Source organism: Mustela nigripes, chromosome 2 (genome assembly GCF_022355385.1).
Source record: "Mustela nigripes isolate SB6536 chromosome 2, MUSNIG.SB6536, whole genome shotgun sequence".
NCBI classification, from domain to species: Eukaryota; Metazoa; Chordata; class Mammalia; order Carnivora; family Mustelidae; genus Mustela; species Mustela nigripes.
The window spans coordinates 91,340,206-91,356,021 of record NC_081558.1 but is presented as its reverse complement, the minus strand read 5'-3'; the positions used below and the strand labels follow the sequence as shown (position 1 = coordinate 91,356,021).

At 52.7% G+C, this 15,816-nt stretch overlaps 1 protein-coding gene across 1 annotated transcript in view; it reads left to right on the top strand.

The window, feature by feature from the left end:
* The window catches only part of KY (kyphoscoliosis peptidase), a 43,776-nt gene that overhangs the window by 20,116 nt on the left and 7,844 nt on the right, over positions 1-15,816 (top strand). Inside the window, exons 6-8 of the mRNA XM_059387978.1 lie at positions 2,161-2,243; positions 6,263-6,371; positions 7,870-7,987. Of these exons, the coding sequence (XP_059243961.1) occupies positions 2,161-2,243; positions 6,263-6,371; positions 7,870-7,987 (310 nt within the window). The remainder of the gene's footprint in view (positions 1-2,160; positions 2,244-6,262; positions 6,372-7,869; positions 7,988-15,816) is intronic.

Genomic DNA, 15,816 nt, shown 5'->3' with positions numbered 1-15,816 from the left:
GGAGACCTCATTTGCAGAGTTGTGCTGAGCAGAAATCTGTTAAATGTAAGTCCACTTCATATCCACTTAGGTCAGCCTGCTAGCCCTTGTCAGAGAGTGGCAGGACCCGGATTCTGTGGAAGGAGAAGGCACTGAGAGCCTGCCGCCGGTCCCTAACTCCTCCCTTGGAGGTGGCTGGACAAGGGCTGTGCTCACACCACACAGGATAGGGACTGACAGTGGTCTAAGTAATAAGAGACAAGAGATCCCAGCTCCAGAATCAGAGATGTGAGCCACAATGGTGCTGGGCCTCCAGGGAGCCCCAGGGTAAGAGTATACTGGGCAGAAGATTTGGGAAGGGTCCAGGAAATGTCTTGGCCCTTTTAGAAGGAATAGAAAAACACAGAAAGAAAATGCTGGACTGGTGAGTGACCACCACAGCCTCAGGGTCTGGGCAGCCTGCCACCCCCGCCAGCATGCTGTGCCCCCTCTCAGGAGAGGAACAGCCCTCAGATCCTGGTTGTGTCTGAGCCCGTGAGGTGGTGAGGACCCATTCAGAGGTTTGGGGTCAAAGAGACCAAACCCCTCTAGGGGCCACTGCAGATGTCAGCAAGAAACAAAAATGCAGTGCAAAGCAGCCTTGGGGAATGTACCAGAGCTGATGGGGTTGTAAGGAAGGAAGGCCCGTTGGGAAGTGCGGGCAGACCCACATGGCCTGCTCAGACAGCTGACTGGAGTTTGAGAGCTCCTCTGTGGCTGGAAGTTGGCCAGCACCCTAACCAGCTGCCACTGCCCCTCAGCTGATGCTGGCCCAGGAGGGTTGTGCAGGAGCTCCTTCCACTCCCTCACCCCCTGTCTTGGGCCTGTGGCACTAAGGCACGGGTCTCTCGCAGACCTTGAAGGATGCACAGCCCCCTCAGCGGGCACCGAGGCTTTATACCTTCTCTCTTGTGTTTGCCCACAGGGGACTCCCAGCCCACACCCTCCCAGGGAGCAGAGTGCCACTAACCTTACAACGCAATCCACCATCTCCTTCACTCTCCCGGGGGCCCCACAGATGTGTGCTGCAGCCCAGTGGCTGAGTCCAACAGCCCCAGGGAGGGGGAGGACCTGAAGGTCAGGCCCCTGTGAGAACCAAGGCTTCATGCAGCCCCCAGAGGACGCTTTTCCCATGTTGCTCTGTGGTTTCCAAGCTGGCTGCCATCCCCTGGGGGCCCAAGAGCACCCAGCCCAGAGTTGGGTTATCAGCGAGTTCTGGGATGAGTGTCCCTTTGGACCCATTGTCCTCACCTACACCCTGGCCTCCCACCCACCTTGCCTGCTTTGGTCGGCCTTTTGAATAAGGGAACCCTGAATAAGAGGGACCCTGCCAGAGCCCAGGCTCCATGTCAGCCTGAGACAGGAGTTTGCTGCCCATCCATGGCTGGTCTGACCACTGGTCAGTTAGCCCTGCAGCAGCTGACTGGGGCTGTGCTGTGTCCTGGCTTACTATGAGAAAGGCGAGCACAGATGAGTGATTGTGGGGACCAGCCTCCCTCTGAAGCCTGCCCACAGCACTTGGGGTGCACGTCGTTAGCTCACACTTGGTTTTCCTGGGGTCCTCCAATCTCCAGCTAACTGTGGGTTTGGGAGGAAGTTTGTCTGAGTGCCAAACCCACAGAAGATTGCATGGCTTGGTGTTAGCACACCCTCCTTCGATACCCAGGGTGCCCTCCACCCTGGGCGCCGTGGCTATGGCACAGACCCTCCCTCCTTGAGCCCGCCAGGGACTGGCAGCATTCCTGGATGCCTCCCACAAAGCATACTTTCCTGAAACAGTTAGCAGGAAATCTGCAGAAAATTGTATGATGGAGAGAAGGGGTTCCATCATTAATATATCTGAACACTGCTGAGTTCATTGAGGGGAAACCAGTTTCTTTACTGCTGACTTCCCGAGGTCTGCAGATAGGCTTAGATCCCCTGTGAGTCTCCAGAAGAACTGGAGGAGTTGCCATTGTTCACAAGCCCATTTGACTAAAGAACTCTTCTAGGAGATCTAGTCCTTTGGGAGCAGTGTTTCAGGCTCTGGGAAGCATGCTGAAGGTCGGGCAATCCCAGCTCCTCAAAAAGACAGAAAGGCCTGGGCCAGGCCACCCTCGTCAGCAGGCCTCAGTAGCTGACCAAGCCTTCCTGCATTTGCAGCCTACCCCTGGGATCGGTCCAGCCTGAAATCCATGCCTCTGGACCTGCGGCAGTTTGAGAAACTGGACACCTATGCCTCACAGGTAAGGGAACAAACCCCTCTGTGTAAGGTGGCTTGGAGATTCCTGAGTCAGGATAATGAAGCCTTTCTTCGGGTCCCTTCTGAGTGCACCTGCAGTCCCTTGGTCAGATGGCCTAGAGTGCTTATTCACATCATACGGATGGGGAAAAGAAGGCCAAGGCACCAGACCCCTGCCCAGGACAGAAGCCCATTCCATCCCCCCAGTGCTGCCCACGGGGTCCTGACGTACCCCCCACCCAGGGTGCACACCCTGCAGGCATGTCTGATTGGAAGGGCCACAAAGCTGGGTCCATTGCCGGAGTTGAGTCATCGTAGGCTGGTCAGCAGGGAGGTCATCTATAGTCTAAAAAGACCACCCTGTGGTTGGCATTTAGTAGGTGCTCAGGAAGCTAGTTTGGTGAATTGATGAGTGGATGGATAGGGACCTGAATCCAGAGTCAGATTTGAGGCAGGACCATCAGCAGGGGGTGGTCCGCTGTCCCAGAAGGAGCAGGTGTGATGTGGATTAAGTGGGGAAAATGAGAGCAGAGAGGAGTGGAAAGCTCAGCCCTGAGCTGGAGGCAAAGGGAGGACTGCATCCCGGTGTGTGTGAGGGAGGTGGAAGGCAGGGGGCTCACAGGCTGCTGGACTGAGGGACGGAGGGAGGGTGGGGAAGCTCCTCACTACAGGGAGCAAGGGTCCGGGGTGATGAGTTTGTTTTGGGACAGTCGGCTTTAGTACCTGGGGAACAGCATGGGAAGTGACCACTGGGCAGCCCGTCTCCAAGCCCAGAACCCTCACCAGCCTGAAGAGATCTGGGCAGGAAACGCTGATCCAGGAACCAACAGATTGAGCTAAGAGCTGAAGCCATGGGTGGGTGTCATCCTGGGGAGGACAGGGCAGGAGGTCCAAAAGGGCCCTGAGCCACCTGAGACCAGGGCAAGACCAGGAAGGATCAATGTTCTCGAAGGTACAAGGAGAGCTCCCTGAGGTCAAGGATGGTCAATAGCATGAGCCGTTCTGTCTGGTCCAGTGAGGTCAGGATTGACTCATTTCCACTACTTCCTCATTGAAGCACTTCCCATTCCCAGAGGGAGTTGAGAGGAGCGTCAGATCCTCAGCCAGACTCAGCCAGGCTGAGGAACAAAGCAGGGGTGAAGGAGGAGGGAGTGAAGAGAAGACCCCACAGGAACCTGGCAGAGAAAGGGAGGTGAGATGTAGGTAGCCCTAAGAAGAAGATCTGGGGAGGGGGTGAAGACAGGAGGGGATAGGGCAGCCAGGACTGGAAGGGAGGAGGTAAGGACACAGGTGAGCAGGGGCACCGCCTGAGAAGAGCAAGGCCTGCAAAGACAAGAGGCCCAGACCGAAGGCTGACAGAGAGGCTGGCTGCACGGGAGGGAGGCTCACTGAGGGGAAATCCTGCCTGAGTCTTGTTGAGTCTGAGGCCAGGTTGTCTCAGAGGGAGAGAAGGGTGGTGTGTTGGGGTCTGAGGAGGCTGGGATGAGTTGTAATGGCCGCCAGAAGGGACAGGACAGGCTGCCGGCCAGGCTTGGAGAGCAGTGCTGGGAGCCCAGCTGAGGCCAGAGACCCGGCCACAAAGCAGTGGGTGTCCAGAGCCTGCCAGGCCCTGGTAGAGCCGGGAGGTAAGGACCAATGGCCCAGAAGCCAGGAGGTTAAGTCAGGAGTCACCCAGGCTGGAGAGTGGGCCCTGCGATGTGTCAGGCGCTGTCCTTGGCCCTGAGGGAGGCACAAAGACGAGAACTGTGGGGTTGGAGCTAGACATTGAACAAAAGGAGGCAGGCAGCAGCTGGGTAGGTGGGAGGCAGAAGCGGGGTCGAGTTCTCCTTATGGTCAGACAGTACATCTGGAGTGCTGAGGTGAGTGGTAGAAAGGATCCAGGAGCTCAGGGAGTACAGTAGGGTGGGGGCTGGCCGAGACGCAGGCAAGAATTAAGCACCCAGTTGCCCCAGCTTCTCTAGAAAGATTAAACGTAGTCAAGGCTGCCTTGCCTACAATCCCAGCCAATTTTCCTCCCGAGGGCCCCTGCAAGAAAACCTTATATGTTCTTTCTTTTAATTGTGGTAAAATACATATAATTTGAAATTTGCCACATTAACCATTTTTTGGTTTGAAACTCAGTGGCACCGACTGCCTTCACGTTATTGTACAACCATCACCCCAAACAAAAACTGTCACTCTCTGTTCTCCCTGGTAACCTCTGGATTACTCACTGTCTCTCTGAACATGTTTACTTACTCTAGATATTCCACCTAAGTGGAATCACCCAGTACCTGTTTTTTTGTGTCTGGTTTGTACAGCCTCACGTTTTCAAGGTTCATCCGTGTTGTAGCATGTGTGAGAACTTCATTGCTTTTCATGGATAAATAATATTTCATTGTAGAGATATACTTCATGTGTTTACCTGTCCATCTGTGACGGACACTTGCGTTGTTTCTGTCTTCTGTGTATTGTGAATGATGTTGCAATGAACATAGGTGAACAAATGTCTGTCTCGCTCTCTTCAGTTCTCTTGGGCATATACGTAGGAGTGGAATTACTGATCATATGATAATCCTGCTCAGCTGTTTGAGGAACCACCAAACTGTTTTCCACAACACCTGCACCATTTTACATTTCCACTCACAGGGCACTAGGATTCTAATTTCTCCATATCCTTACTATCTTTTTTACTATAGCCCTCCTAGTGGGTGTGAAGTGGCGTCCTGTGGTTTCGATTTACATTTCCCTAATGATGTGAGAAGCTTTTCATGGGCCGTTTATATATCTCTGGAGAAGTATATATTCAAATCCTTCATCCATTTTAAAACTGGGCTGTTTGTCTTTTTGAGTTGCGGGAGTTCTTTATATATTCTGGATATTAATCCCTTATCAGAAATGTGATTTGTGACTATTTTCTCCCATTCCATAAATTGTCTCTTCACTTTCTCAGTCATGTTCTTTGATGCCCAGAAGTTTTTTATTGTTATGAAGCCCAATAAATATTTTTTCTTTTGTAACTTGTGCTTGTAGCATTCTTTCAAAGAATCTGTTGCCAAATCCAAGGTCATGGTTATTTATTCCTGTGTTTGCTTTAAAGAGTTTTATCATGTTTGTTCTTTTATTTAAGCCATTGATCCTTTTTGAGTTAACTTTTTAAAAAGATCTCTTTATTTATTTAGGGAGAGAAAGAAAGAATTACAAGCAGACTCCTTACTGAGCCCAGAGCCTGACACAGGGCTCAATCCCACAACCCTGAGATCATGACCTGAGCCAAAACCAAGAGTTGACTGTTTAACTGACTGAGTCACCCAGGCGCCCCAAGTTAATTTATGTATATGGTATGAGGTAGGGGTCCTACTTCATTCTTTTGTAGGTGGATATCCAGTTGTCTAGCACCATTTGTTAGAGACTGTTCTCTCCCCACTGAATAGACTTGTCATCCTTGACAAAAAAGTCAGTTAGTCATAGGGGTATAAGCTAATTTTTTGACTCTCAATTCTATTCCACTCACCTATATGATCCTTGTGTGAGTACCACATTATTTTGATTATTATAGTTTTATAGTGGGTTTTGAAATCCAGAAATGTGAGTCCTCCAACTTCATTCTTATTTTTTCAAAATTGTTTTGGCTATTCTGGGCCCCTTGCCATTTCATATGAATGGTTTTTCCATTTCTGAAAAAAAAAAAAAAAAGTTGTTGGAATTTTGTAGAGATTGTGTTAAGTCCATAGATCATTTTGGGTAGTACTGAATATGGGTAGGAGCTGCTACAGCTGCCCAATGTCCACCCACCTGGATGGCTCCAGGGTCTGCCAAGAAAGGGTGTGTGGCTCTAGGGCCAGTGACTCAGCTGGTCAGCTCTCCCTGATCTGTCCAGCCCCCCAACCAAAGGCTGCCCTCAGCCAAGCCCTTGTGCCTCTGGCCCTCTCCTCCTCCTTCTCTGCCTGGAGGAAAAGCAGCACCGGCTGCCAGTAGCAAGGCACTGGGGCTCCCACAGCCCTCATCCAGGCCCTGACATAGCCCACCCCTCCCATCCTCCAGGTGACGGTCAAGAGTGGCCTGGACGAGCTGGTGAGCGACCTGCTCCAAGAGGCCCACAGTGACCTGGAGAGGGTCCGCGTGATCTGGATCTGGATCTGCCACCACATAGGTAGGCCCACCTGTGGTGCTGCTGGCTCTAGGATTCCCTTGATGCCACTCCCTGAAGGACCCTGTTCCTAGAGGAGACCGTCTGGGATTCACTTGACTACAAGTGTGTATGGCGTGAGACGGACAGTAGAGGAGAAGAGTTCCCAGATGGCTAGGCTGAATTACCAAAGACTAACCAAGGAGGGTAAAACATGCCTTGTACTAACAGTCTCCATAAAGGGTCATGGGGTGGGGGATCCCCCGTGGCCATCTGCCCACAGCCAGTGACCAGAGTTAAGGCCTTTTACCCAGGGGCAGCATTCGCTCAGTCCTGGCTCCCTGGTAAACCTGCAGCACAGACCTGAGAACCCAGGACAGAAGGTCATTCCCAAGAAGGATAGGGAAGGTTCATTAAAACACCAGTGCCAGACAGAGTGGGCTAGCCCCTCCCTCTCCCTGTTCCCACACCCACGACCTCAGCCCCATCTCCAGGCACTCAGAGCAACCTCAGGGGGCCTGGGCCTGGGCCTGGGCCTGTGCACCTGTCCCCAGCTCTGCACAGGACAGCCTTGAGAGTCTGGCCAGGTCAAGCCAGTCCCAACAGGGGTTGCTAGGGGGATGTTGGATGTTGGATGCTGCCCCTTGCAGTCAGTGGAAGAGCCAGGTGGTGCGGTAGACTTCTAGCATTTTCCCTATGACCTTCTAACCGGCGGAGGGGCTCTCCTGATCTGCTGCCACTGGGCTTTTCCTTTGTCCTCCCAGAGCAGCAGTGAGGGATGCAGCTTAGAGGATGAACTCACCTGACACAGGTAGAGTATCTGACCACAGAGCCTGAGAGGCCACTTCCTCCCTCCCCAAAGCCAGCAGCTCCGTTCAGCCTGGGCCTTAAAGGGGCAGAATCAGAAACAGAACATTAGTAAGACATACATTTCCTGTCTGCCACCCTCACACACGTCCCCTTCATGCCCTCAGCGGCCACTGTGATTCCTGCCTCAGGGCCTCCTGCCAGGCCTTCACTACCCAGCAGCCCCGTTTAGCGGTAGCTCAGAGCGCCCCCTGTGGGTCAGCATGAGACCTTGGGGTAGCAGCTGCAGCAGGGTGGTGAGCAGCCTCCCAGGAACTGCTTACGGAGCTGTGTGGTGGGGAGGACAAGGGCAGAGGACAAGGGCCTCACCCCCTGGTGCTGTCTTGGCCCCCTTCCCTTCCAGCCTCTCCTCAGAGGCCTAACGAGCCAGGCAGCCTGTTCTGCCGATGCTTCGCTCTCCTGCTTGCCACCTGCACAAGGAGGTGACATTTCCCAGAGCTTGCCACCTGCACAAGGAGGTGTGACATTTCCCAGAGCTTGCCCTGGCTGGGCCTGGTTCCCTTCAGCCTGCGGTGGTTTCTCCGGGACCTGAGGGAGGCCAGTCCAAATAGTGCTGAAAAGCCAGCAGAGGGTGGGGACAGTGTCACGGGCCACAGGCAACCACCCCTGGTTGCCTCCCAAGATCTGCTTACTCACAGCCTTCTCTGCCCTCCAGAGTATGACGTCGAGGCTGCCCAAGAGAAGGACCGCCAGGCCTTCAAGCCCACAGACATCCTGCGGACCCAGAAGACCAACTGTGACGGCTACGCTGGACTCTTTGAGAAAATGTGCAGGTACAAGCGGGGTCCCACGGCCGATCCGGGCTGACCACTGCGACCCCTCCCCCACTTCTCCCTTTCCAAAGCGCCTCACGTACCTTCAAGGCCCACATGCCAGGCCTGAAAACGGAATTTGCAAACTCTGCTCTGGAATCCAAGTGAGTCCTAAAAAGGTCAATTTCTCCCTCTTTAACACCAGCATAATTGACTTTGTACCATCTGCCGGGTTTCGCGATGCATTAACATAATGGCAGATGAAAGCACAGAGATAATTTGGTTATAAAAGGCCCCTTTTCCACCTTCTCTGATCTCTGCATGGCTGAAGGTTAGAAGAATGGCAGGTCTGGGAGCAGTGGGACAGTGGCTGCTGACGCCAAGGGGACAGTGAAAGCCTGTCCTCGGGCTGGCACGGGGTTCATCTCTCGGGGGAAACAGATGATCTCCTACCTGAAAGGATTTGTCAGTTAAAGGAGCTGAATAAGTAGGAAGTTAGGCTTTTCTCTTGGAGGCTTTAGGCTCCATTTTCCTTGCTCTGGGAATGAGCTCCTGGCCAGGCCCCACAGTGGGTAACAGCAGCTAAGGAAACCACTTGTGTGCGGAGGCACCATTGGAGGTTCTAGGTGACCTCCAGAGAGACTCCAGGCTGGTGGAGCCCCGCCAACCTCACAGCTTCCCGTGCCCACGCTCCAAGGTCTGCTGGGTTCCTCAGGAGACAGGGAGCCCAGGAGGCTGCTGAAGAGCCTCTTCCCCGGGGAAATGGATAGGCTCCGCCCACCATGTCCGCAGGCCTCTGGTAGTGGGCCTTCGCAGGCACCCATGTCAGCCCACCAGGACTCAGGTGCAGATTCGTCAAACCAAGTGCAGCAACAGACACTCAGGGGTCCACAGGTGGGCAGTTGTGACGTGTCGGGGATGTGTGTACATGTTGACGCAGACAGCCCAAGACGTCCTGCTCCTGCAGTCACACAGCTCTTTCCTGGCTCAACCCTCCACCCCTCCCCACCACCCCGTTGTTGGGCTCTCCCACCTCCCCACACCACGTGCTCTTTGTGTCCCCCACCTCCATGCCCCACCCCTGACACCCCCGTCCCAGAGGCAACCAGGACAGTTCAGGCCCTTGTGGATGCTAGCCCCTCCACAGCCCATCCACTCTACCAGAGCGGGCTCTCCCTCCCACCCCTCCCATTCCTACCCCGGCTCCAGGCCCTGGGCACCCCAACGTGCCTGAGGGCCTCTCCAGGAAACGGGATCCTCACTGGCCATTTGCCCAGACTCCCTAGGCCCTGGGTTCCTGAACAGGACCCACAGGCTCACACTGCCCTGTAAAGTCCTCCAAAATCCGACTCTGGCTCCCTTCCAGCCCTGCACCCTGAGACACTGCCCGCACTTCTGTGTCCTCAAGCTTACTCCACTCCCCTCTCTCTAATGCTCCTTCCAGCCCCACTCCTGGATGGTCAAACCCCCCCATCCCCCCACATTGTCCCCTCCCTTGATGTCATCAACACACCATATACACGGGCTCCAGGCTTGCCATATGCTTTTATTTAGTAACTTTTCCAAAATAATAATAAAAAAAAATCCTTATTAATTATAGATGATTTATAAAAGGCACAGAGCAAAAAGAAGAAAATTAGGTCACTCTGACCACTTCGAGATAACACTTAACATTTTGTCACATTCCTTCCCAGACTCTGTTCTATCATATACATGTTACCTGTGCTCATTTTTCCTTACCTGTCTTGTGGGGCTAATAGGTCTTTTATGTGTCTTCCGCCACCCTCTCTTTGTTTCTGCTACCCCTGTCAATACCCAGCTCAGAATCCTACACACTATAGGCCCAGGATGACCAGAAATGACAAGATATTCATAGCAAATTTGTATGAAATGGGCCTCCCTCTCATTTTAAATCATGGACTAACCCTCAGTCTGTTTTCAGCTCTATTTGTGCCTGGCACCTTTCAAAGTGTAATTTTCATCTTAGCTGGCCAACTTGATTTTTCAGGCATAAGATTTTTCAGGCATAGGATACATCCTTCTTTATCCCGTTATAAGCCTTCCAACCATGGTGCTGAGGGGTGCCAGACTGAAAGTCAGAAAGACGTTCGCCGTCCTCAGCTCCCCCGTCCTTAATTTCCAGTCCTCAATTTACCACTTGTTAATTGCATTGCTTCCGGAAAGGCAGTAACTTCTCAGAGTCTCAGTTTTCCCTTCTGTACATGGGGACTGTAGTGCCTGCTGGCAGTGCTAGGATTAAGTGAGAACATGCAGTTCGGACTTTGCTCACCTGACTTTGGGGTTGTTGGGTTGTTTTCATTTTTTGTTTTTAACTTTGCCTTTCTTGAGTATGGGAACACTGTCACTCAGTGGAACTGTCCCGCAGACACACATAGACTCAGAAAACTGACACTTGCCTCGAGTGAACCTGTCAATTTTGGGCCTGATCCGGATGCTTAACAATGGCCTTCCTCTGGGCTGCAGCTGATGATTAAATCACATCCCAACATTTTTGCATCATTTCAAGCCAGGTTCCAACCTGGCAGTCAGCATGTGAAAACTGTCCGCTGCTCAGACGGTTAACGGTAGCTCACGGTTCCCTGGATCCCTTTAACTTTGGCTTTAAAGATCAGTAACCTCGCCCATGCATCACTTTCCTAATTCCCCTACTTTCCGAATAATTGCCAGAGGTCTGGTAAATTCATTAGCTGAGTCCTTAATAACAGAAGACATGCAATCCTCACGTGCTGATTGATCCCGGCTCGGCTGTCGGCACGGCCTCTTAGCAAGAGTAGTACCCACACGGCCTTCATTACTGCTGCCCGTCCATTCTGCCTCCTTTTGCAGCGGCCTCATTAAAGACTGATTGAATAGAGTCATTCAGTGGGGAACGCAGATATTTTTGCAACATCCTTCATTTCCTCACCATCTTTCCCAGGTAACCGATGTGAGTTTTTTCTGTTAGTGCCGTGCTTTTAACTGCTGGTCTGGCTTCTTTCTGACTTCCCATCATCCAGCATTAGTGTCCCCTCCTCTGCCTCAGTTCCCCCCAGCCTTCATGAATTCTGCTTAACCTCCTTGCAGGGGCCAAGCTTCAGTTCCCAGATTCCTGCCCCCAAGTCAGCCTCCAGTACCACCCCCCCCCCCCCCCCCCCCCCCCCGCCCGCCCGCCCGCCCCGCCTTGATCATGACTCTGGCGCCACCAGCTGGCAGAGTTTCCAGAGACTCTGGGGAAAGCCTGGAGCTTCGTGCTTGTTTGAGGCTTTGATGCTGGGCAGACTGGTTGTCACCAGTCAGGTGTCAGCCGGTTCCCCGTCCATCCTCCTGCTGTCACAAAGAGCAAGAGCAGTGGCCTGCTTCTCCTCAGCTGGATGTCCCAGACGATCCCAATACATCATTTGCTTCCAAAGGCCCCAAAGGCTTTCACAGGGCTTACCTGAAGTTATGCCCAGATCTGACTTTGTCATATAAAGTCTCTGAAAAGGACATCTGAATTCCCCCGCCCTTGTAGATACAGTGAAGGCTAGTGCCCACGGAGATGAAGGATGTCACTCCAACAAACCATCCTTTAATTTTGCTCCGCCCATTCATTTATAATTTAAAACATATCTTGGCTTACTAAAGGACATTACAAAGCTTCCTGAACTGTGTGTGTCAGGACAGCTGAGTCCTGCGGCGGCTCTGGCCGCTGGTGGGCTGTGTGTCCCCAAGCAAGTCAGCCTCCCTTTCTGTTCTTCTGACTCCTCGCTTGTCAGAGAGGAGGGCCCTGAGGTCACATGCCCAAAAGTCCCGACACAGGGCCTCAGAGTGAGAATGATTACTACGGTTGTAGTTACTGACCTCACCATTAAGGGTGGTGCGAGAAAGGGGAAAGGAGACCGTGCAGCGGAAACAGAGGCACTGTCAGATTTACAGGAAATTGGCTCTATAAACAGCAAAACATAAGCTATGGTTCTGCTTGTTCTGCTTTGGTATAAAAATCACAAAATTTGGGGGGCATCCGTGTAGCTCAGTTGGTGGAGAGGCTGACTCTTGGTTTGGGTTCAGGTCATGATCTCAGGGTCATGAGCTCGAGCCCCACATCAGGCTCTGCACTCGGCACGGAACCTGCTCATGATTCTTTCTCTCGGTCCCCCTCTGCCCCTCCCCACTACTTATGTGTTCTAGATAGATAGATAGATCGATCGAACTTTTTTAAAAAGGATAGAATACAATCAACGTTTTCATCAACGTACAAAAAAAAAGGAAGAAGAGCATGCTTCCTTGCATCTCCCATTAACTACATCCCTTCCTCCCTCTCTTATTTTCCATGTGGCTCCCATTCCCTGGAGAGCTGATGGGAGCTGGAGAGGTACACTGAGGTCAGAGCCTGACGCCTGCAGGGCACATGGCCCACCCCAGACAACACGGCCACCCAGAGGGGGCCTGGCAGTGGTGGGGCTAAATGCAGTGTTCCAGGTTCCCACGGCAGGCTGTGGACCCTGTCTGTATATAACAATAGTCACAGACAGGCTGCACCCCCTCTGCAACTGATACCACAGGTGTTGGCCATTTAAAAGCTACCACGGGTACAAACCAAGACCCTGAGGCCTGAGGTTATCAAATCGATGTCCTGGGGTGGTATTTGGGGCTCTAGAATGGCCAGCCAGATCTCATGAGGAGGTGGAAACATTTCTCATCTTCTGTCTCTTATTCCATGCTCTCCTAGATCTTTCCGGCAAATTCCTCTTCCTTTGGGTCCCCTAAAAGGGCTGTGTGCATCACTAGCAATTTAGTGATAGTTCACTTATCTAGGGCAGCCAATGAACTTTCCTTTCAGAATATTTTATTAGGCTATAGTGCTTATTATATAATATGATATGATATGATATGATATGATATGATATGACAACCCTAACCCTAACCCTGGTGCCTGGTACATACTTTGCACAAAAGTCAGTGGTCTTTCAATGGCAAGAAATGTTTGTGGGTCATCCTGACTAGCAACCAGCAGCTGGAATTACTAGTCCCACAATTTTGCATGAGAATTATGGACTATTAACAACAATGCTTTACATCATGACTTCTTTGTCCAATCCACCTTGCATATTGCTGCCACATAATAAAATATCCTCCTATCATAGTCAAGCATGGTGTAAGCTCACAGCTAAGATTCTTTTTTCTTCTTTATTCTGCCCCAGGCATTCTCCATGGCCTTCACAGCTTCCCTCCAGCCTGTCTTAGGAGAATCGCCCTGCCTATCAATCACGTAATGCCAACCTTTCTTTTTGCCCATGATGGGCCTGGCAAGGTTACCCTGGAGGCGACCATAGAGCTTAGACTGAGCCCAGATCCCCTGACTTGGCCCAGTGACTTCCCCTCCAGCCACGCACTTCTACCTCCTTCTGCCCTTCCCAGGCTTGGGGTCAGGCTTTCACTGCTGCTCCCCCACTTGGTTCTCATGGCCTACATCCACCCTCACAGGGAGGTACCCTAGGCCCACTGCCCAGGCACACGGCCAGCCACACTGCCCACAGTGACACCTGCTCTGTTTCACTGCAACCCCCAGGGCTGTGGGGATGTGCAGGGCTCCCCTTCTTTCCTGGACCATGAGGTGCTGGAGCGGAGGCCAGGCCCCCACAGGCAGCACATCCAGAGGTCCAGAGCTCCCCTCTGTCAGTCCCTTAGTGCAGAACTCTTCCTGGGACTCCACATCCCTCTGCACGCACCCGGAAATGGATGCACACAGACGTTTCTGGGCAAGAAAGGAAAATAACTCATCGAAGAATGTAATTTCAAGGAGTATTTATGGCTTTTTTCCAATTCTAAAAGTAACACATAATTATTACTGAAAATTTAGAAGATCCAGAGAAGTTTAAAGAAGAAAATTACAATTGCCCATAATGGCATTACTAGGAGACCAGGTGCAGTCTGCTCTCCTTCTCCGCCTCCGGCCCTGTACACGCACACCCCACCCCCAACCACACACACACACACACACACACACACACACACTCACTCATTCACTCACTCAGGCCTCGTTCTGATGGCAGGATTTCGTAGGCTTCTGTTCGTTCCTCTTGTGTCAGGAGCACGTCTTACCTCACACTTCTTCTCACTCACTCTGAGTAAGGGGAGCCCTGCCTCTGAGGGAAGCCCCGCAGTGGGCCCCTCCATCCCACCCTTCTAGCCTTGCTCTCGCCCCTCCCCCTCTGCTGCCTGTTTTCTCTGAGTGAACACATTCAGTTCCGACCACCAGAATCATGCCCCCACCCTCTCTGCAGTTTCTGAGGCAGGGGACTCCCCAGGCATGCACAGCCCCCCAACCCTCACACCCACTCCCCACCACCCCACCCCGAGGGCTTCTGCTGGGCCCGCTTCCTCCTGTGCTTCCTGCCTCTGGGCTGCTCCAGGAGTAAGTTTTGGCCTTTATCAGCAGAAAAACCTGACATCGGGATCCCGTTCCTCTTGTTCTCTGTCCCCGTTCCCCGAGTGCTCCTGAAGTCCTTCCTGGGGCGCCTGGCTGCTCTGTTCCCTTGGCATGTCTCAGAGAGCCTGGGAGGCCCAGCCCTCCTCTGTGAAGCCGCAGGCAGGCCTGCACCCCATGGAGGAGGGAAGCCCAGGCACATGTGGGAACAGGACACTGTTCAGGAGAAGCGGAGTGGAATGTGGAAACGAGCAGGCTCCCCATTTCGCTTCACAGCTTCTCTCAACGAATGATAAGTAATATTTAATCCAGTATTCCAGTGGGCAGTTAAACTTTCTGGGGGCACTTGGGCGGCTCAGCCGGTTGAGCGTCTGACTGAACTTCGGAGAGTGGTGAGGTGGAGTCTGGCCCAGTGTGGAGCTTTCTTGAGATTCTTGAAGGCTCTGCCTCTTCCTCTGCTTCTCCCCTCCCCATTCCCTTTCCCCAGCTTGCTCACATGCAGGTGTTCTCCCATTCTCTAACTCTCTTAAAAAAAAAAAAAAAATTTAGAAACATATGTTTTTATAGGGAAAATTTCCCCTGTTCCTGTAACGAATGTGGGGCTGTTTCCTCCATCACCCTGAGAGGCCCCTGGCCTTCTTGTTGAGGGCACTGGAGTCCGCAGTGCTGGTCCACAGAAGGCCCCCGGCCACCAGAAGCCACCAAGCCTGGCTGACACAGAGAGTACAGAATTGACTCATGTGAGGCGAGCACAGAGTAGGGCAGCTGGCGATGCTTAGAGGAGCCCCACTGAGGGAGCCACTGTGAACATCCTGGGGAGCATAGACAGTGTGCTTGTTATACCAAGCTGCCAGAATTCAAAAGAAAGTCTCTTTAAGAAGGAATACCTTTTTTTCCTTCACACTAAGACCCCCAAGAGGGCTCGCACAGGGCGTCTCCGGGTCAGAATAGCAGCCGGCCCTGGTAACTGCTGTGGCATGGGCAGGCAGCTGCAGACGAAGGCCAGCTGCTCATGGAAGGACTCTTGGCCTCTTGCTTTGATCTTGGGGTGGTGCCTCGGGGTTTCAGCTACAGACACCCACACTGTAGCTTGCCCATGATTTCTGTGGTCCCCACAGGTGACCGCCATCCATCCCTCACTCTCCCAGCCACCGAAGTGGTGCCAGAGTGCTTGTAAGCCATGGAGGAGCACAGTTGAGAGGGATGGACAACTCAGGCCGAAGGGCCAACGTTTCCAACCCTCAAAGGACATCTATGGGGGACACCGAAACTGTGGCCAGGACAGTCAGTCAGCATATGACCCGAACGCACTGTGGTAGCCCTGGCAGGTGGACCTGAGTGATCTGAGCCATGGGCCCGTCTGCTCTGAGCAGGGCTGGACATACTGGCTGGCCTACCCTGGCTGTCTTAACACAGGTGTCTTAGAGCATGATGTCATGGAGAG